Genomic DNA, 22,639 nt, shown 5'->3' with positions numbered 1-22,639 from the left:
TTCAAACTCTCTCTTTGAACTTTCAAAAAAATGAGCTAAGTATAGAGAAACAATCTTTTAAATTTAGAACATAAAAATAAATGTAGCTGCTTGGTTTAGGCAACTGTAAGCTTTGCGTGAAAATGCATTTTTAATCTGCCAACGCATTTTTAATGCTTTTCTCGTTATTAATCACTTCGAAAGCATTTGAAGAGATATTTGAAGCTGCTAGAGCCATCAAGAATTGGTTCGGTGAATGTGCAAAAGTCAGTTCTTATATCCCTGTCGTTCTTATTGAGGCCTCTGCTTACGAAATCATCAGTTACGAAGGAATTTTGCACTAGACATTTGGTTACAACAATAATAAATCAATCTTTATCTTGGCCCCCGCACAAAGACAAATTCTGAATTTGATCGTTGAGGGGTTTTTCATGTGGTAAGACCAGCCCAGTTCTTAAAAGCATCAAGAAACTCAATTTTCTTCATCTTCCTCTTTCTCAACTTTGGCAACCTGAGATTCTTCTGAGTCTCCATGAACGTTGCCTTGTATCTCCACCTATCTACGAATATATTCATCTCCTGACATTTCTCTATCACTTGCAACGCCGTGCCAAAGAACCCTCCTTTCACCAACGCATTCAAGAACGCATCCGCAAGAGCATGCTCCAGTTTTGCTTTCTTATCTTTGAACTCTTTCCACAAAACCACCACCTCGAAGTACTTCTCGCAGCTCACATATCCATTGATCAACGACAAGTAAGTCTGGTTATTTGGCTAATACTGAAGAAAAGCCATCCTTCTGAATGTCACCTTTGCATCTTCTAAGCGTCCAGATTTACAAAAGGCATGGATAATCGAATTCCAATCATGGGACTTCACTTCTACTCGAGGATCCTCCAAAACTTCCTCCACAAACTCTTCCATTAACTCAGGTCTCTGATTCTCAAGGAGACCTGTCATTATTGTCAAGTAGCATCCTTTCAAATCCTTTACTCTTGTTTCTCTCATATCCCTAAACAATGTAAGCGCAGATACGAAATCCTGTTTCTTCATGGAAGCTTCGATCATCGTGTTATAGGTCTCAACGTCTAATTGAAGACCAGACCTACTGATCTCTGTAACCAGCTGAGTAGCTTCACCTGTTCTGCCTTCTTTGCAATAGGCATTCAAGATCGGCACATACACCCCAATCCCTCCAGATCCTCCCTGAGCATTCATTTCATCTAGAATACTTTTACCTGAAAATCCAAGCTTCACACAAGCATTTACAATTCCAAACCCAGATCCGTCAACCTCAATGGATAAAGATTCAAACTTCTGAGCTTCAATGATCAGTGTGGCTAATTTGTTAACGCTTTTACTCTCAATAAACCCTTTAACTAATTCATAGTACGTTTCCTCACCGAAACTCGAGTCTTCTCCACCTCTTTTGAGACTATGCAGTATAACATCAGAAACACTATCTAAATCACCATTCTTAACGTATCCACTGATCATATTGGAATAAAGGATTCTTCTACTCACAAACCCAAAACCATCCATCAAATTCTCAAGCTCACTTAACTTCTCCCTAAGCCCCTTTCTTGCATACAAATAAGCAAGAAACCCAAAACTCAATTCATCAGGCTTCACACCCAAAACATCCATAGATTCAATCACATTTTCAGCATCAGCCAGAGATTCCAACTGCCTACAACACGCTTCGAGAGCCGCATTACACGCTACCAAATCCGGTTTCATGAAATCAAGCTTCTCATCAACAGCAATTCTACAGCTTTCCTTAAACACCTTAAGAAACGAAGCCAAGCTTCCATTTTGACGACACGTATCGATAATCAAATGCCCCCAGAGATCAAACGGAACAAAGTACCTGTTTTTAAACATACACTCCACCCAAGCCAACGCTGGCCCTGAAGCTTTGGCCAGTTTCATCGACTCCAGAACCGTACGAACAGTCTCAAACTCCAGCAAAATCGGATCTTTCTCGATTACGTAAGTAGCAGAAACAAAGGCACGCTTGAGTCTGTGCCTGGGGGAAGTGTTTTGATCTGCTTGGTTGAAGGAAGACAAGTGGGTGATGAGAGAGTTGAGGAGGCTCTTGTCGGGGAGAGAAGAAGCGGCGGCCAAGGATCGGAAGACCTTCCATGCTTGATCAGTGTCGTGAGCGATTAGGGAATGGCGCAGAGTAGATTCAAAGGTGGTCTTCTGATGTAGGGTTAGGGTTTTAGGCGAAGGTTTTGAGGGAATCGAAGAGAAGGGTCTTCTTAGTGAGATTAAAGTTAGAGTCTTTCTCAACATTCGAGAAACCAGGGATCGTCTCCGTCTCTTCGTTATCGACTTTAAGTCTTTTTATGATAACTCTTTGTCGGAATCGTGACATAAATATTTGATTGTTCAGAGATACTCTGAGAGAAACAGAGGGGTTTCTGTTTTTTTTTATATGAAACTTTGAAAGTGTTTTAGTTTCATACCTCCAACCACGCAGATTCTTACATACTAGAAAGACTTTAACTTCATATTGTTGAGATAAACAAAGATGAATTGAAAGGGAAATTTACAAGCTTGTAATAATATCTTGACAAATGATTTGTTGAATAGTATCTTTTACTTATTTTTGTAATGACTCATGAGCATTCCTTCACAATGACAGATATATGAAAAGATAGCAAAAGTAGTAGTCTAGAAAAGATAGTGACAATAATCCTTTATCGAAGCAACCAATATCGCAAAACAAGTTTATGCTGTCAAGTCTGTAAGAGAAGTATAACTAAAAAGCATATAGGTTTTACCAGTTTGAATTTTTTTTTTTTTTTGTCACAGTAAGTTTGCTATTTCTGAATTGTAGACGGTAAAGTTTGAACCTTCTAAAACATACTAATTAAAGATACAAATATCAACTTTGGCAGCTCAAAGAGTGGATTACGCACATCATTGTTTTACGCACACCATTGTATGCATAAGAAAATATAACGTAATTTGGCTATTTTGAATCTAAGCTTGTTATACTAGGAAATTTTCTAATGATTTACGACAAACCAAACGAGTTCAAGTATGATGTCGAAGATTTTCGTAAGAATATTGATAAGGTAGATCTCGAGGAGGAAGTTGAGATTTATGCGGTTGGAGATAAAAACCGCTTAAAAATCAACATGTAAACATAGGAGGAGCATAGAACGACATTTTAGTGCTTGAGAAGGCATAAAATTTATTCATTATGATAAACTACTAGGTTTTCACCCGCAGTACACCGCGGAACTAAATTATAAATTAATATATTTTAAATAATATTTTTAATTTGTTTAGTTTTCAAATTTCAAATTAATTAAATTTTATCTAATCAATTTATAATTTTGCTTAGAATTTTTTTCTTCTTTTTACGTTTTATACAGTTTATAACACATTTAAATTAAATTTGTTATTAGATAGAATATAAAATTTTAAAACACTTAGTTTTGTTTTCTATAATTAAACAGAGGTATATATGGTATGTTAGTGTATACAATTTTTTTTTTTGAATATTAAGAATGTGTTGTAGTATGTGTAGTATATTGTAGTTCATATACTAAATAATTTATAAGTTAATTTTCCAAACTATGACTACAAATCTATAGTTTTAGTGTTGGTTCTATAGTCCAAACCCACCATGCTAGGCGGATCACGCAACATGTTCAAAGATTTTTAATCCGCAAAATTCATTATACGAAACCCGTGAAAGTAAAATATAGTATGTGAGGCTAAAAGTCACTTTTTATCAAATCAGTTTTTCAAATTTTTAAAGAACAATACCTCTTCTCTCACCTCCTTATAAAATAAGGAAATAACATATGTATACATACAATTATGTTCGTTACCTTTTAAAACAATTAGTTTCTATAAAAAAAATCAAATATAAGTAAAATTAATTTGTTTATTAAATTAATTATTTAATGTCAATGACATGCCTGTAAAATAAGTGCCAACTTGAGGATTTATTTTAGAAATGTCTCAAAAAATGTATATGTAGATTTGGATTATATGGAATCGAATAAACAAAGTGCATGGCGGCACCCCTCAAAGAAAACTCCAAATGTCGCCTCAATTATTAATCATCATCGCGATCATCGAGCCCAAAGTAATTAATTCATTCTGATTAGTTACAACTAGAAACTAACTCTCCTCTGTAGCCAGAGTCATTAAATGATATAAGGAAATTTATTGATGTGTTTGTTTTTATGATTTTTCCTATACGTTATATAAAATAGAAAAATATCATAAAATAACACTAAAACAAGTTTTATGGACAATTATAGTATACACTGCATAAATTTTCAAAACTAGCACTATTTAACACATTACAATATTTAAAATTAATTTTTCGAATTTTTTTTTTTAGGTTTAGGTTCTCAATTTCACATTTAGGTTTTAGTTTTGAGGGGTAGGGTCTAATATTTTGAATTTAGGATTTTATTTTAAAAGATTAATTTTGAAATATAGTGCTATTTTTGGAATTTTTGAAATGTTGTGCTAAATTTGGAACATAAACTTATTTTAATGCTATTTTTGAGAATCTCTTTATAAAATATAAGTGAGTTATAACATAAAAAGGGATGACGACCTAGATATATGTGGGGAAGATTGTGTTTTATGCATATTTTTGTATCTCATATTAAATATCTTCATCTCATATATTACAGATTAATATCTGCATTTAATTCATATAGTATTATTTATTTCTTCTAAATAATATTCTTTGTATAATTTTATTTGTAAATTAATATAAATATATGCGCTTCTTATAATTTGTGTGTATATATAATATTATATGTGGGTTTTATGATTATTTTATTATTATACTTTGTACAAAAAAATATCGAGACCAAAACTCAAATTAACCAATAGCCTCTGTCTCTTTCGTTTTTTTAATCCATGCTTAATATTTCATGGCCTTAAAAATCAACACAAAAAGCATTATTTACCATATTTTGTGAATATTATGTGTTAAGTAAAAATAGTGTGAACATATATGTTTAGATAATTCATAAGAAAATTCTAAATAATCATTTTAACAAAATATAATCAAGAAGAGAAAATATTGTGAACATATATGTTTAGATAATTAAAAAAAATTATAATTAATCATTTGAACAAAATATTATCGAGGCGAGAAAATCTTATGTTGTATGTAGTTTTTGAAATATTAAAATGATGTTTTATGTACTTTTTGAAATGTTGACCAGTCACTATTTTAGTGTTTTATGAATCTCTATGACATATTTAGTAATAAAATTAAACTATTAAATAAATGAGGAGAATTCAGAAATTCTTTTTACTGAATATTTTCAATAAAAAGAAAAATTAGTAGCAATTTAAATTTCAAAATCACAAAAAAGTGGATTATGTGTTAGAGATTCCCATCATTTTTTTTATAACAAATACTTGTTTTCATTCCTCAAAACAAATCCAAGTATATAGAGAAATAGAATTTAAATATCTCAAAACTTAAAACATAAATAAAGAATATCCATCATCTTCAATAAGCAAAACTTTCAGCAAACATCAAATGGAAATAGCTCAGTTGGGAGAGCGTCAGCCTGAAGATCTGAAGGTCGCGTGTTCGATCTATACTCACCGCATCTTTTTATTTTTTATTTACTTTAGTTATCACAATTACTCACTAATCTTAAATGGTTTCCTATTGTTGCTACTTCCCTTGTTGATCAACAAACAATCTTAACACTTTTTAAATACATTTTTATGTCATCTTTACGGATTTGGTCAAAATTGAAATATATAACCAATTCAATGATTCAGATCCTCATTATTTTTCTATATATGGTCATTCATCGATATACTAATATTTCTATTTTTTATCATTAACAATAAATATAGTAATTAATAAATATCCTAGTATTCATCGAGATTCTAATTATTAATCTGAAATTATAACTTAAAACCAAAATTATTTAAAATATTAACTCAATAGTATATGCTAAAATTTAATAAAATTACTTATTCCCATATTCTTAATATAAAAACATACTTATAATTCTTTCAAACTCACCACCTGTATATTTAACAACTAATATTGTAAATGTTTGCAAATACAATAAAATATTTATAAAACTTTAGTATTTTATTTTTTAAAAAAAACAAATATCAATTATTTTATAATTATATATAAAAATATACAAACTATTATATGGTGGTGTACAACGGGTCCATCCTAGTATAAGTATTAACTTTTAAGAGAATGCATACATATAATAAGCCATACAATGCCACAATGGATGCGCAAACTCTATCTACTTATATGAGTTATTAAAATGAGCGGACCATTCTCTTCTTATTGGTGAATATAACTCAAAATCTGAAATAGAAAACCTAAATTTCATTATAAAAACTTGAAATTACAAAGAAAGATAATACATATTATGAAAAAAAATAGATAATGCAATTATGTAAACAAATGATTTTTTTGCTGTCGAACGTTAATGGTGAGCCATCTTTATATTTGAAAAGAGGTCGTATCTATCGAGCAAGTAAATAAATACCAAATAGCTTCTAGTGTTTATGCGAACTTCAATAAACTTAAAACCAAAATGCTTGGGTGGTTTGCTAACATATATCATCCTTTGAAAGCAAATACCAGAAAACTGTATGCATTAGAAGGAAAAAGCACACTAACCAATTTCAATACGAAGTTAAATGACCAATAGTTTCTTAGGTTTCTAAAGAAGGACAATCAGTACTTAAACAAATCCAACAATATGTTGGAAATTAAAGATGTCCAAAACACCAAATCATCAACATAATGAAGATAGAGACTAGCGGTGAATACAATAAAACCTAAATTAAATGAAAACTGAAATTAAAATTCTTCTCCCCTATTGGGATATTGTGGGAGAAAGTCAAACATGCGACCGGGTGGTGGAGTAGATCTAGTTAGAGAGATTGCTGATAATGCGAGAGGCAAGATCATATATGCCAAAACCGGAAACAAAAACCATTCTTTACCATCTTTTGTGTTGTGAATATTATGTGTTAATTAAAAACAGTGTGAACATTTGTATAGATTTAAAAATTTTGAAAGGAAATTCTCAGTAATCATTTCAAGGTAAGAAAATCTTATGTTAACATCACAAAAATATTAAAATGACGTATTACAGTAGTTCTGAAATTTTGATCAATCACTACTTCAATGTTTTTGTGAATCTCTATATTCTATTTAGTAAGAAAACTAAACTTTTAAATAAAAGATTTAGAGAATTCAAAAAGTCTTTAAATATTTTTAATTAAAAAATTTCAATAAAAAAAAAAGATTAGTAACAATTTCAAATCAAAATAACAAAATGGAATGATAAAAAAGAAATGGGGATTATCATGGATAGAGAGACTCCCTACATCTTTCATATGTATGATAAGTGAGTTATTATATTAACAAAAACTGAACAAATATAAAGTGGGGATAGCTCAGTTGGGAGAGCGTCAGACTGAAGATCTGAAGGTTGCGTGTTCGATCCACGCTCACCGCATTTATCATGTTTTACATTTTTTCTCTTCTATAAAACACACCAATACTTTACAGATTATCAGTTAAACCTCTTATTATTATCATTTTTTCACCTTTTCTACAAAACACACCAACACTTTATTGATTATCAATGAAACGCCTTCTCCAATTTTTCACATATAGTATTCCTATGTCACAGGACATCATATTGATTTTTTTAAAATGTGCTTTTATAGTCTATAAACCTAAACACAGTTCACATAAATCATAATCATTTATCCCATATAGGAACTTCAATGTAACAATAATAAGTAGTGGGGGTAATTGTAGAAACAGCATAGAAATATAGGGTGTGTGTTACTGAATTTTCTTTACAGCCTTTTTCCGGTTAAAGAAACTTCACATTTTCTTGTCTAGGGTTTTGATGTCTAGGGTTTATTGTCTATGTTTTTCTTCTCTCAAACTAGGATTTTACAACAATGTCTCAGCCTTTGAGTCGAATCTCAAACCTTTCAACAGCCCAAACAACAGAAATCTTTACGACCACGGCCACAGCCGCGACAACACCGCATCTCTTTCTCGGCAAAGATGTTGTCAGAAAATCTTCTTGTGGTGGAAAATTTCGTCAACTTCAACCTCTACGATCCGAGGAAAAGCAAGAGCCAAGTGAAGATAGAAAACAAGTTTCTACCAAGGGAGGTCTATAAATCTCACAAGATAGGATCCTCAAGAGGGTGGTTAGCTTTTGTGAACAATAAAGATATAACATTAAGAGATGTTAAGATTCGTTAACACTTAAACCCCTCCAAGAAGATCATACCTTTACCTCCAATAACCAAAGACAAATACGAAGATGTTGTCAATGTCTCTGTCTCATCTTCAAATGAAGAAGATTGTGTGGTCGCTGTTAAGTTTTACGGTTCACGACTCGGTCTTTGGGTGCAAATAGTTGCACAATTGAAAATGTTGAAGGAGTTGAAAAAAACTTATTCAATCAATTTTCACCATTTGAATGGAAGATGTTGGAATTTTTTTAAAAAATTATTCAACCCATTCAACTTAAAAAGTTGAAAAAATAAACTAATCTTAGAACCAAAATGTTCAACTTGTTCAACAACAATTTTAGAGATGAATGGGTTGAATATTATTCGGTCTAATTTTGTTAATTTATTTTTTTTCAATTTTAAGCAACCATTTGCAGCTTTTGTGGTCTTGGTGACTCGGAGTAAATGATAGTAGACGATAGAAAAGATGGACAATGAATGTCAATGCGAGTCAACTCCAAGTCACCAAGACCACAAAAGTTGCAAATAGTTACTTAAAAGGACTCACATCGACGTGCCTTGTCCATCTTTTCTATCTTCTACTGTCATTTACTCAGAAAAAAACCCGGAGATTTTACTTGAAATTTTTTAATCCTGACTACACCGGTCAAACCAATTTTATATCTGAGCTGGTTTCTCGTGCTATCCGCTATCTCTCCGACTCTACTCCACCACCCGGTCGCATGTTTTGGCTTCCTCCGACAATATCCCAATAGGAGAGAAGATTTGTGTTTCAATTATCAATTAATTTAGGTTGTTGTTTTGTATTCATCGGTAGTCTCTATCTTCATTGTGCCATTAATTTGGTGTTTTGGACATCTTTCCAACTTATTTAGGGATTTTTAAGTATTGATTGTCATTTAGAAGCCTCAGACACATTTATTGCGTTTCAAGGAAGAGTCTCTATTAGTCATTTAACTTCATCTTGAATTTGTTTTGTGTTGCTCCTAAAGTATACAGTTTTCTGATATTTGGTTCAAGGGATGAGATTTTTTAGCAAATGACCCTAGAGTTTCTAGTTTATGGAATTTGCATTTACACCACTAGCAATTTGGTAGTGTATTTACTTGGTCGACAGCTGAGACATCTTTTTTTTTAATGTAAATTAAGATGGCTAACCATTAGCGTTCAACCAAAAAGTTATTCTAATTTATTTTTCATGAATGCATATCTATCTTTTTTTCTGTTTCATTTTTGTTATTATAGTATGCATTATCTTTCTTCATAATTTCAAGTTCTTTGAACTTTAGGTTTTCTATTTCAGACTTTCAGTTGTATTCACGGTTAAGTAGATAATGATCCACTTATTTCAAACAACTCATATGAGTAGCGCATCCATATATTGTGTCAGTGTATGGCTTATTATGCATATGCATTATCTTATAACTTAATACTAATATACAAATAAAGATCTTTTGAGAATTATTAGATATATATTATCAAGTATGTCCTTAGCTCTGTCACCAATTAAATTGTACTTAATCAGATATTTGTGATCATAAAGGAAACTTCTCACAGAGAGTGATAATCACTTACGGTATTGTCCTGTGTGTTCACAGTTGAGAGAATGTTTTTTGATTGACAAAGAAAACATCAATGATAGGAAACCATTGAAGACTAATAAGAAGTTGTGATGATAAAAAAGAAAAAAAAAAAAAAAAAAAANNAAAAAAAAAAAAAAAAAAAAAAAAAAAGGAAAAATGCGGTGAGCATGGATCAAACATGCGACCTTCAGATCTTCAGTCTGACGCTCTTCCAACTGAGCTATCCCAGCTTCATGTTTACCTTTTTATATTGTATAACATGAACATGCCAGGTGGGAAAAATTGTCCTCAAATCATACATTATCTCGTGTTAACAACTTTGGATGTGTTTTGTATGCATTGTTGTGTCTATCTTTTATTATCTCGTTGATTTAGTGTTTTGGACACCTTTCCCACTTATTGGAATTGTTTAAGTACTACTTTCCTTTAGTAGAAGCCTAAGAAATTTTCTTGCTTATCAAGAAAGAATCTCCATTAGTTATTTTATTTTGTATCGAATCTGTTTAGTGTGCTTGCTCCTAAGAAATATATACAGTTTTATGATATCAAGAAATTTTCTTGCTTATCAAGGGATGAGATGTTTTAGCAAACGACCCTAGCGATTTAGTTTCTACTTTATGGAATTTACATTAATACTACTAGCAATTTGGTATTGTATTTACTTTGTCGACAGTTGTGACCTCTTTCTAAATGTAAAGATAGCTCACACCATTAGCCTTCAACCACAAAAAATCATTCTAATTTTTTTCCATGAATGTTATCTATCTTTTTTGGTTTTCTTTTCATAGTATGCATTATCTTTCTTTCTGATTTCAAGTTCTTATAGTGAAATTTGGTATATTATATGATTTATGCTCCTAAGTAATAAATTTATACATTCTATTTCTCTCGCGATTATGTATTTTTGCTATCAAATTTTTATGAAATTTGAAATTTCAAGCTATGTAATTTGTGTAAAAATCACAGGACCATGTATTCGTCTATTCAAACGTCTCTTCAGTTTTATAGTCACTAACCTTTATAAAGTTCGCATGATATATTCATGATCTTCATTTATTTAAGATAGGGACTATACGTAACAACCATAAGTAATGGGGTAATTTTGTAAAAAAGCATAGAAATATGGGGGTGGGGGGGGGGATGCTTTTGAATTTTGGTCGAAATATCCAACTCGAACTCCAGTAATATAAGTGTAATTTCCAACGTATAAGTTAGAAAATGTAAAATAACATGTAAGAAAGAAAATAATTTTCTTTGGTCAAAAATAGTTTCTTTGGAAAACTCACCTCATGTGTCACCACAATCCGTACACACACTTCAGTTGTATCAACGTATTCTTCTATTCGTGTTACGGTAAAACTTTTACCCCATAAAAGAGTACGAGTTGGCGGGAGGACTCGAGAGGGGAGGAGGGCAGACCGAGAAATGTTTCGTCAAGGCTTTAGGGGAGAGTTTGATAAGCTCTCTGACTGGTCCTCTGAGGACGAAGATGACGGGGAGTACTACAAACGCATCGGTGAGGAAAAGCAAGGTGGCGATAAGGAGGAAGATGGTGGAGACAAGAAGGAAGGTGAAGGTGGAGACAAGAAGAAAGAAGATAAAAGCGAGGACGGTGGAGAAGCTACGAAGAAATAGGAGCTTCTTGTTTCTGTGGAAGTCTGAGTGGTTCCATTTTCGTTTTTATCTTACTACTATTTTAAATTTCCTTCAAAAGCTCTGTGAGAAGAGTCTCTATGTTACACTATATTTAGCTTTTCTTCCTTCACTTTGTTTCTTTGTTAATGTTACCTGATCTATCTAAAGCTTACCTCGGACTTAGTCAAAAACTATGTTTATCTTTTACGCTGTTTCTGCTAAGTTTTACATATCTATTCGATCGGTCCAAACATTCCAGTTATGTCGTTGCAATTGATAGGGTATTTTATCAACTAGAGAAAGATTATGGGGTAAAAGCTTTACCGTAACATACACCAATCATTGTATACTTTCAAATCGTACTCAATCCCTTTTCTAATAATGTTTACGTTTTATTATCACACTTCACACCACCACTGCACCACATGTAGTACTGTGTTCACACGACAGCGTATTGATGATCTATTCTATTCTATTTAGCTCTGGGCATTCGGGTTCCGGAACCCGATCGAGTTCGGGTTTTTGGGTTTTCGAGTTTAAACATATAGAACCCGTTCGGGTTTTTAATACTTTCGGGTCGGGTTCGGATATTACCCGTTCGGATTCAGGTTTTTCGGGTATACCCGAACTCAATCAAACCATGAACAAATAAAAAGAAAACTAATTTTTATTTTTTTATAAATTTTAGAAATCTTGTATATATATAAATATTTAACATTTCATCTTAGAACAGAGAAACTAAGATGGTTAAAGATGCACCCTTAAATGCTTAAAGTCATGGGTTCAAATCTTCTAAGATGTATATTTTTACCATCTACTTCGGGTGCGGTCCCAAACGGGTCCGGGTAAAATGCCCAGGCCTAAGATTTCTATTGATATTCATACGTGTCTTCGAAAAGCATTTTCAAAGTAAAGAAAAAGAAGCAGAGTTTTGGGTGGGTTTTATTGTCAAAGTAAAAAATGCCCAGGCCAATAGGGTTTTATTGTCTTTGATTCTCTTCTGTGGAAAAGCGAATTAGGGTTTCTAAAACAATGTCTCAGATCTTGTGCCGAATCTCGAAGCTTTCAACATCTCGGAACCGGATCCTCTGTTTCCGGCGATCGGGATTCTCGACGGTTGCGACGACACCGTATCTCCTCCTCGGAAGCGATCTTGTCGGAAAATCTCCTTGTGGTGGAAAAGTCGTCAACTTCAACCTCTACGATCCGAGGAAGCAAGAGCAAGTGAAGATCGAAAGCAAGATTCTACCAAAGAGGTCTATAAATCTCACAGGATAGGATCATCAAGAGGGTGGTTAGCTTTGGTGAACAAGAAAGATTCAACGGTGCGTCTCGCTAACATCTTAAACCCATCCAAGAAGATCATATCTCTGCCTCCAATAACAAGAGACAAATATGAGCATGTTGTTAATGTCGCTGTCTCATCACACTGTGTGGTCGCCGTCAACTTTTACGGGTCAAGAGTCAGTATTTGTGGTCCTGGTGACTCGGCGTGGACTCGCATCGACGTGCCTTGTCCATCTTTTCTCTCTTCTACTGTCATTTACTCGGAGAGACCGGAGATTTTACTTGAACAATTGTAACCCTGACTACACCGGTCCAACCGATTTCACACCTAAATCCGCTTTAAACACTCCGGTTTGTGACTACAAGAGGTTCGTCTTCTCTAACTTTCTTGAAGAAATGCCATAGTTGGAGAACAGCAACTCGTCGAGTCATCTTCCGGCCAATCCTTTATCGTTCTTTGGTAATAATAATATAAAAAAAAACTCATTACTTGAGCCTTTTATCTGTCTTTCTCTCTGCTTTGCTTACATGAAATATGTGTTGTTGGTCAGGTTCGTGGAGAGATTTACGGACAAAGGAGAAGTTGCTCCATGGGGAGACACACGTTACAACAACAGCAAAGACCTTCGCAGGAAGACCCAAAAGATCATGGTGTTTAGGCAAGACGAAGAGCAAGGGATTGGTCCTTACACCGATGACATTGGTGATCTTTGCATTTTCTTGGGAGAAAACGAATCCTTCTGTCTCTCTGCTAAGGACTTCCCCGGTCTTAACCCTAACTCGGTTTACTTTGCCGGCCATGGTTCTGGTTTTGGCATATTTGATCTCGCCTCTAGCACTATCCGCTATCTCTCCGACTCTACCCCACCACGCGGTCGCATGTTTTGGCTTCCTCCCACAATATCCCAATAGGAGAGAAGATTTGTCTTTCAGTTATCAATTAATTTAGGTTGTTGTTTTGTATTCATTGGTAGTCTCTATCTTCATTGTACCGTTGATTTGGTGTTTTGGACATCTTTTCAACTTATTTTGGGATTCTTAAGTACTGATTGTTATTTGGAAGCCTAAGACACATTTCTTGCGTTTCAAGAAAGAGTCTCTATTAGTCATTTAACTTCATCTTGAATCTGTTTAGTGTGCTTGCTCCTAATGTATACAGTAGTTTTCTGATATTCGGTTCAAGGGATGAGATGTTTTAGCAAACGATCCTAGCAATTTAGTTTCTGTATGAGTAATAGAGAAACATCTAAACGACCCTAGCAATTTAGATGTTTATGGAATTTACATTAACACTACGTACTAGCCGTTTGGTACTGTATTTAGTTGGTCGACGCTGAGACATCTTTTTTTAATGTAAATTAAGATGGCATGGCTCACCATTAGCGTTCAACCAAAAAGTCATTCTAAATTTGTTTCCATGATTGCATTATGTTACCTATCTTTTTTGGTTGTTTTTCATATTGTGCATTATCTTTCTTTATAAATTATAATTCAAGTTCTTATAATGAAGTTTAGATTTTCTATTTCAGTCCTTGAGTTGTATTCATAGTTAAGAAGAGAATTTTCCACTCATTTGAAACAACTCACATGAGTAGATAGAATTAGCGCATCCATGAGTAGATAGAGTTAGCGCATCCATTGTATCGTTGTATAGCTTATTTTATACATACATTGTCTTCTAAGTTAATAATCATAAACATATGATCCTTTGAGAATTAGATATATGTTCTAGACTCTGCCCTTAGCTATGTGACCAATTACCTAAGTGGAAAATTAAAAAAATGCGGTGAGCGTGGATCAAACACGCGACCTTCAGATCTTCAATCTGACGCTCTCCCAACTGAGCTATCCCCGCTTCTTGTTTATTTATTTATATAGTGTAATAGAAACATGACATAGGTCGGAAGAAGTGTCCTTAAATAATACTATATGACATCTCGTATTATTTATTTAGGAAAAATTCTTGGGTGAACCACTCTTATTCACCCCCTCTTAATTAACCAATCAAAATACAACAAACTGCCATGTCATATCATATTTATAAAATAAATCAAAATTAAAATAAAAAGACAAAACAAGTTAAAGAAACCAATTATGTGGATTTTTTATTAAGGAAAGTATGTTGGTTTAGGTTTATAAAATAATGATTAGAGTTTATATTTTACAATTAAACTAAATCATATGTCGGTTTGGGTTTACAAAAATGTGGTTAGGGTTTAGTTTTTACAATTAAACGAAATTATATGTCGGTATGGGTTTACAAAGAGTGGTTAGCGTTTAGGATTTAGATTTTACAATTAAATGAAATTATATGTCGGTTTGGGTTTACAAAAGAGTGGTTAGAGTTTAAGGTTTATATTTTACAATAAAATGAAATTATATGTTTACAAAAGAGTGGTTAGTGTTTAGATTTTAAAATTAAGCAAAATTAGATGTCGGTTTGGGTTTATAAAATAGTGGGTAGGATTTAGATTTTACAATTAAAAAATTATATTTTAATTTGGGTTTATAAAAAGAATGATTTGGGTTTAGATGTTATAATTTAAAACTATAATATAATGTTTAGAATTAATAATTTTAAAATTAATTGATATACAAAATTTGTTTTCTTAATCAATAATTTGTTTCCTTAACTAAGAAGGGATGAATAAGAAGAGTTCCCTAATATTCATCTTTGTCTCTATCTTTATTATCTTATTTTTATTATCTTGTTGGTTTGGTGTTTTAAATATATTTCCTACTTATTGGATTTGTTTAAGTAGAAGCCTAAGATACTTTTCTTGCTTTTCAAGAAAGAGTTTCCATTAGTCATTTTACTTCGTGTTGAAACTTTTTTTGTTAACCACGAGGTGGTGGGCTAGTGGTTCTAACATTGGTGGAAGAATCGTCTTGTTGGTATAGGCCAGAGATCAATTCTCCCCAAGCGCAGAATTGCTCAGCTTTATCTTTTTGGCCATATGGGTATAGGCCCATTGCTTACGGCCCATTTGCATATCTGGGAGGATCCTACCCGTAGGATACCCTCTCCCCAGAAAGATTAGTCTCGGACCCCTCCATAGATCTAAGGATTTACTATTCTAGTTAATAAAAAAAAAAAAAAAAACTTTTTTGGTTTAATTTGGTCGCTTCTTCTTCTAAATGTACAGTTTTAAATCCCCTCTCGTATATGTCTGATTTATGCTCGTAAGTAATAGATACATACATTTATTTATAGCGATTATGTGATTTTTGCTATCAACTTTTCACATTTATAAACATTTGGTAACTGAAGTTCGAACTCTAAAAACTTGTGGACTTACAAACTCAAATAAATGGGAAATAAGTAGAAAACTTCATATCTTTTGATATAATTATACTAATGTCAAATATGTATTATTATTTTTTTTAATTTCCAAGAGCCAACCAAGAACCAACGACTTGATCATAGAGAATTCCGCACGAACATGACAATTATATACAAGTCAATGTAAATCAATGGCATATCTTACCAATTCAAGATTTTATCATCAAACAACACCCATAAGAGAAAGAAAGACGATGACGTATTGACGTTGGACACTACCTACCCTATCCTTCTTTTATTTATTTAAAGTACATGAAATATCAGGAAAATGTCAAAAAAAAAAAAAAAAAATTACAGAAAGTTATAGATTAACTTTTTCTAACCATCATCATTCGCCCTTTGGTTTGTGGTCTGACCAATCTGCAGAAGAGAGATAGTGCAAGACGAAACAAACAAAGTCAACAAATTCCAAACACATGTTTTGATAAAGAAAAATGTTTGGTGCTTTACGTGGATGTACAACGTAATGCTTAACAAAGCACTCTGATTTGACTCCTTCAACTTCTTTACATAGTCCCATGGAACTGTGTCCCCACTTCCTCCTAAAAAGTCGTCTCCTCAATCATCATCGGAGCAAACAAATTTACCTTTAGTGGGTTCCAACTTCTCTGAAACAGAGGACCAAGTGTGTCCTTCAAGTCTTCTGCTAGATGAAGTAACAGTTGGAGACTTGGCAAGCAGAGTGAGACAAGACCAGCTTTGAACAAATGGGATGTCGGTAAGACTTTCTTCAATCTCCTCTTGTTTCTATTTGCACCGTAAAAAAATTTCTTGAACATGTCTTTCGAATCATCTTAATCCTCAAACCAACGGAATCTCTCACCTTTTCTCCTATTTTTGTGATCTCAGACTCGAGAAGATATAGGCACAAGTGATACACTGATTGGATCGTTGTTGGGGTCCATTTCCGAAGTGATCAGATCTTTGGAGTCCTTACAAGCAGAAACAGAGAAGTTCCTTGAATGCGCTTGCTACTTTTATCGAGTTTCAGTGGTGTTAATGGAGATACAAACAGCAGAGAGCAACGTCATCTGTTCAATTGATATATTTGAATCTCTATCCGAAAGTATAGATGCGGCGAAGAACCTGGTTGAAAAATCTCAAGAAAGCAATGGACACGAACCAACCACTGACCTGAGAAGCATTGAGGCAGGTTTTGAAGGCGTTGTCAAGCAGATGGGTGAAACATTGCAGTCCATATCAGAGTCAACATTTGACGAAGAAGAATATATAGGAGTTGTTATCCAGTCTCTTTCAAATGAGATGCAGAATGCTAACATCGGAGATGGTAGTAAAAGTGAGATGATACAAAATGGGCAGCAGAATATTTCTCCAAAGCATACACCGGAAATTGTGTCAGAGCAAATAGAGACAGATCTCTATCCCACTGATCCTGAATTTTCCTATGAAAGTTACATGATGTATAGTGAATCACAATCCCAAATGACCGAAATACCAGATATCCCAAGCCAGAGCACAAATGTTAGCAGCCAGAGATATGGAAATCTTAGTGAATCGCAATCACGAATGACAGAGATACCAGATATCCCAAGCCACATCACAACTGTTAGCAGCCACAGAGAGTATGGAAATCTTAGTGAATCACAATCACAAATTACCGAGTTACCAGATATTCCAAGCCAGAGCTCGAATGCTAGCAGCCAGAGAAAATATGGAAATCTTAGTGAATCCTTGTCAATGTTACCACAGGTGACACAGTTCATGGAGCCTCCATACCAAGCTTTCATCTGCCCGTTGACCAAAGAGATAATGGAAGATCCAGTCACAACAGAAACAGGAGTAACTTGCGAAAGAAAAGCAGTAACAGAGTGGTTTGAAAGTTTTGCAAACTCCGATGAGATTAACTGTCCAGTTACCGGGCAAAAGTTGACCACCGAATTAACTGTCAATGTTGTCTTGAAAACCATCATTCAGGAATGGAAAGTAAGAAACGAGGCAGCAAGAATCAAAGTGGCTCATGCAGCTTTATCCTTAGGCGGTTCAGAAAGTATGGTTATCGATGCATTACGAGATCTGCAAATGACCTGTGAAGGAAAAGAGTACAACAAGGTACAAGTTCGTGAAGCTGGGATCATTCAGCTTCTTGACAGATACCTGACGTACAGAAGTAAAGATGTGAGGTATGAACTGCTACAGTTGTTAAGGACACTGGCGGAAGAAATCACTGATGACAGAAAGGTTGGATCTCTTTCATTTACCTATTATGCAATTGCACTAACTTACATGATATGTATTTCTTTCTCCTAGACACTTACACTTCTACTTCTTTTTTCAATAGACTTTTATATTTCAAAGTTATCTTACAGGAAATTATTGTGAAGACCATAACTATGTCACGCATAATCAAACTTTTGGGAAGCAGTCACCAGCCTGTAAGACATATAACACTAGCCTTACTGCTTGAGCTTTCGAAATCCCAACATGCATGTGAGAAGATTGGAACTGCTACGGGGGCGATATTGATGTTAGTTACCGCAAAGTATAACAGAGAGTTGGATGCCTTTGCGTCTGAAACATCAGACCAAATCTTAAGAAATCTAGAGAAGTGTCCAGAGAACATCAAGCAAATGGCAGAGAGTGGGCTATTGGAACCTCTCCTGGGGCATCTAGCAGAAGGTAATACATACTGCTTTTTTCTCCAAAGTTTGAAGCATATATGCTAATGCTATACAGGCGATAACCTGGAGCGAAATGATAAAAGATGAAGAGATGTTGATTCACTTCCGAATGATATATGGCAGGGAGTGAAGAGACTCAGGTGGCGATGGCTACATACCTTGTGGAAATCGATATTGGACATGAGAAAAAAACTTACGTAGCTGAGAAGGCTTGCCCTGCGCTCGTTGGGCTGGTGCAATGTGAAAATATTGACGCTAGAAGAGCCGCCTTCAAAGCACTTGCTCATATTTCATTGTATCACCCCAACAACCAGATACTGGTAGAAGTTGGCATCATCAAGATCATGGTCGAAGAGATGTTCACCAAGCGAATGTTCAGTGATCTGATGAACTCCAGGAATGAAGCTGCTACAATACTTGCAAACATACTGGAATCTGGGCTGGAACATGAGACATTTGAGGTGAATACTCATGGGCACACACTAGGCTCAGATTACTTTGTATACAACATCATCCACATGCTCAAGAACTCAAGCCCAGATGATCTTAACATTGATTTGATCAGGATTCTCCTATCCTTGTCCAAATCACCCAGAGCAATGGCAACAATTGTCTCAGTGATCAAAGAAACGGACGCAAGCTTTGCCATGATAGAACTCATCAACAATCCTCATGAAGAATTGGGGGTTGGGGCATTAAAACTTCTGATAGCACTTACCCCCTACATTGGTCACACGCTATCAGAGAGATTATGTAAAACTAGAGGACAGCCAGAAAATCTTATCCAGTGCCCAATAGAAGCAAATCAGATAACAGAAAAGCATGCTGTTTCAGCCAAGTTACTTGCTAAACTGCCTCATCAAAATCTGACTCTTAATTTAGCACTGGTCAACGAGAGCATAGTGTCCCAAATTCTGCATGCAATCCATCTGATTCAAAGAAGTGGAACACGAACAAGCAGGTATGCAACTGATTTTCTGGAAGGTCTCGTTGGGATCTTAGTGAGATTCACAACTACACTGTACGAGTCCCAAATGATGTACCTAGCCAGAAACCACGATTTGACATCAGTGTTTGTTGATTTATTGATGAAAACATCAAGTGATGAAGTTCAAAGGTTGTCAGCCACTGGACTAGAACATTTATCTTCTACAACTATGACTTTATCGAGGCCACCCCAACCTAGGAGCACAAAATTCATGGGATCATTGAGTATGCCTAGGTCTTTCTCCCTCCGTTCATCCAAAAAGAAGCAAACAGAGATCTGTGCAATCCACAGGGGGGTATGTTCTGCAAAAAACACATTTTGCTTGGTTGAAGCAAATGCAATCACAAAGCTTCTAGCATGTTTGCAAAGTGATAAAGTGGAAGTAGTGGAGTCAGCATTAGCTGCTATATGTACGCTATTAGATGACAAGGTTGATGTGGAGAAGAGTTTAAGCATGCTGAGTGAAATGAATGCAGTACAACTAATTCTAAATGCAGTCAAAGAACACAAGAAAGAGTCTCTATTGCAAAAAGCATTTTGGATGATTGACAAGTTCATTATTAGAGGTGGAGATAAGTATGCCAGTGACATATCACAAGATAGGATGTTGTCAGGTATGTTGGTTAGTGCCTTCCATCGTGGAGATGGTAACACAAGGCAGATAGCAGAAATTATTTTGAGACGTTTGGACAAGATGCCAAGTTTCTCTACTTATATCACATAAAAAAATGACATGTGAAACCTTAACTGTATGAACTATTATCTTCTCTCTCTCTCAGCTCACTGTGTATAAAGTTTTCAGTTTGAAATGTAAATTTACGTTGTGGTCACAAAAGATAATAGAGAGTTTCAACTTAACATCCTCCTCATAACTTTGGTCACTACATCACCGATAGTTCCATCTACACTATAAAACTCCAACCAATCTAGCAATCGGACGATACAAAATCTAATCATTTGGTAAAAGATATCCCACCATCAATAAATTAAAGATGCTCAGCAATATATACATATAGGTTATGTGTAGACTAAAATCTCAAAGAACTATAGTGTTTATGATCTGAACTACATATGCCTTTATAATACACCGCTTTCCAGTTAACGGACTGAAAATAAAACAGAAACTAAACCAGATAGGTCTTACCATTCATGTTTTCCAGCTCTGTCGATGTTGCAGTCAAATTATATGAATGCACCCTGTATCTCTCAGCCAATTCACCAGTTGAAGTCCAACGCAACTAACAGGCTCAGAATCCTATTCACAAAGATTGACAGCATATACAAAATTAGAAGGCTAGGATTAGAAACCGAGAAAATATTGGAAGCAAAGAGAGATAAGTCCTACTTGTTCTCTTCTTTATGCCCAGGATAGCTGATGAAGCGTCTCATTATCCAAGTTAACTGACTGACAGTACAACTGAATCTTCCTGATCTGTTTTGATTTGTCAGATTAGCAATAGACAGTCATCATGAAAATCCCCAGATGAAAACTACCAGAAATCTCCGCATGAACAAGTTCCATCTTTAAAACGGTGAAACCTAACAGCATCTCTGACAAGTATCTCTCTACCAGTGACGCTGGAGATATGTTTAGTAGCATTGTGGCAGTCCACACACACTCTAAGATTTTTTCCCACTCTAATAGGTAGGCCTGAGGGTACAAATATCAATCCAAAAGCAATTGCAAGCCTTTCACTGTGATAGTTAAGCATCTTTATTTTAACAGCTTCCTCAACATCGTGGTGGACAAAACTGGTATCTGGTTTGTAACCATTACCTGTGATTTTTTGGTTCAATTCCTGGAGCTTAGCATATATCTGTTCTAAATATGGACTTGACTCGTCATCAGCTGAGAAACTGTGCAATTTTCCTTTCCATTTTATCCAACTCTGTCCAGGTTCTTTTCTCACGTTCTTCTCTTTCATTTCCCGCCTTAACTGGGCCACACAATCCCATTTCCCTTTTAAAGCATATAAGCTTGATAATAGGGTATAGCCAGCAGGATGATGAGGATCTAATTCTATGAGTGATTCAGCCGCCCATTCACCAATTTCCAAATTACCTTTGTTTCTACATGCGCTGAGTAAAGTAGTCCAACCAATTGCATCTGGAGGAAAAGGCATCCCACTTATGAAACGCATGGCTTCCTCTAACCTTCCAGATCGACTAAAGAGATCGATCATGCAAGAATAATGGCCATTACTCGGCACTATTCCATATTCATTTATCATTAACTCAAAATATCTCTGTCCTTTCTCCACTAATCCTGCCCTACTGCAAGCTGAAATAACACCAGTCAAAGTCACTCCATCAGGTTTTAGTCCATGTTGTACCATCTTGTCAAACAACTGAATAGCCTCAATGGCCCTTCCAGATTGGGCATACGCGGAAACCATTGCAGTCCAAGAGACTTCATCCCTGACATTCATCTCGCTGAACAGCCTAGTAGAATCATCAATATCTCCACATTTTCCATACAGAGTCACCAATGAATTTGAAACAGTGACATACTGTATTAGGCCAGACGTTACCGCTTTTCCATGAAACTGGGAGCCCTCTTCTAAGCTAGCTATGTTGGCACATGCACTGACCGCTTGTCCCAAAGTATAATGATCTGGGTCAATTCCACTTCTTTGCATATCAAGGAAAATTTTAACAGCCTCTTCAGGACGCCCGGTCTGGCCATAACCCACAACCATCGCTGTCCAAGACACGACATTCTTCTGCTTCATTCTATCAAACACAGTCTTTGCATAATGTAAAAGCTTACACTTGCAATACATGTCAATGAGAGCACTGCCTACATATATGTGATCCTGAAGATTGGTTCTGATTATACAAGCATGAATCTGTTTCCCTTCGTTAATTGCTCCTAATCCCCCACAAGCAGGTAGAACACTTCCAAAAGGAT

At 34.9% G+C, this 22,639-nt stretch overlaps 3 protein-coding genes, 2 non-coding genes and 1 pseudogene across 5 annotated transcripts; 3 read left to right on the top strand and 3 right to left on the bottom strand.

Annotated features, from left to right (window-relative positions):
• Window positions 251-2,313, bottom strand: LOC104750732 (pentatricopeptide repeat-containing protein At1g68980, mitochondrial-like). Its single transcript, XM_019237636.1, has one exon. It carries the CDS (start codon window positions 2,275-2,277, stop codon window positions 754-756), a length of 1,524 nt encoding a protein of 507 aa, XP_019093181.1. The 5' UTR covers window positions 2,278-2,313; the 3' UTR covers window positions 251-753.
• TRNAF-GAA lies at window positions 7,418-7,490 on the top strand. Its single transcript has one exon. It is a non-coding gene; the product is annotated as a tRNA-Phe (tRNA).
• LOC104753711 lies at window positions 12,480-13,685 on the top strand (annotated as a pseudogene).
• TRNAF-GAA lies at window positions 14,541-14,613 on the bottom strand. The gene has a single exon. It is a non-coding gene; the product is annotated as a tRNA-Phe (tRNA).
• On the top strand, window positions 16,301-20,845 carry LOC104750731 (putative U-box domain-containing protein 42). Its single transcript, XM_010472570.2, has 4 exons — window positions 16,301-16,819; window positions 16,951-18,300; window positions 18,429-18,738; window positions 18,864-20,845. Exons 1-4 carry the CDS (start codon window positions 16,814-16,816, stop codon window positions 20,450-20,452), a joined length of 3,255 nt encoding a protein of 1,084 aa, XP_010470872.1. The 5' UTR covers window positions 16,301-16,813; the 3' UTR covers window positions 20,453-20,845.
• LOC104753710 (putative pentatricopeptide repeat-containing protein At1g68930) lies at window positions 19,943-22,634 on the bottom strand (the record flags this gene model as incomplete). The annotated part of the gene is made up of 3 exons (XM_010475924.1): window positions 19,943-20,030; window positions 20,873-20,983; window positions 21,074-22,634. A coding segment is annotated over one exon (1,416 nt), but the record flags the coding sequence as incomplete, so codon positions are not given.

Source organism: Camelina sativa, chromosome 16 (assembly GCF_000633955.1).
Source record: "Camelina sativa cultivar DH55 chromosome 16, Cs, whole genome shotgun sequence".
Classification (NCBI taxonomy): Eukaryota; Viridiplantae; Streptophyta; class Magnoliopsida; order Brassicales; family Brassicaceae; genus Camelina; species Camelina sativa.
This window is presented reverse-complemented; position numbering and strand designations above follow the sequence as displayed.

Bases quoted from the DNA above. Each gene is read 5' to 3' on its own strand.
- LOC104750732 (XM_019237636.1), bottom strand. From the start codon at position 2,277: ATGTTGAGAAAGACTCTAACTTTAATCTCACTAAGAAGACCCTTCTCT.
- LOC104750731 (XM_010472570.2), top strand. The intron at 18,301-18,428 runs GTTGGATCTCTT...GTTATCTTACAG, and splicing joins AAATCACTGATGACAGAAAG to GAAATTATTGTGAAGACCAT. The intron at 18,739-18,863 runs GTAATACATACT...GATATATGGCAG, and splicing joins CCTGGGGCATCTAGCAGAAG to GGAGTGAAGAGACTCAGGTG.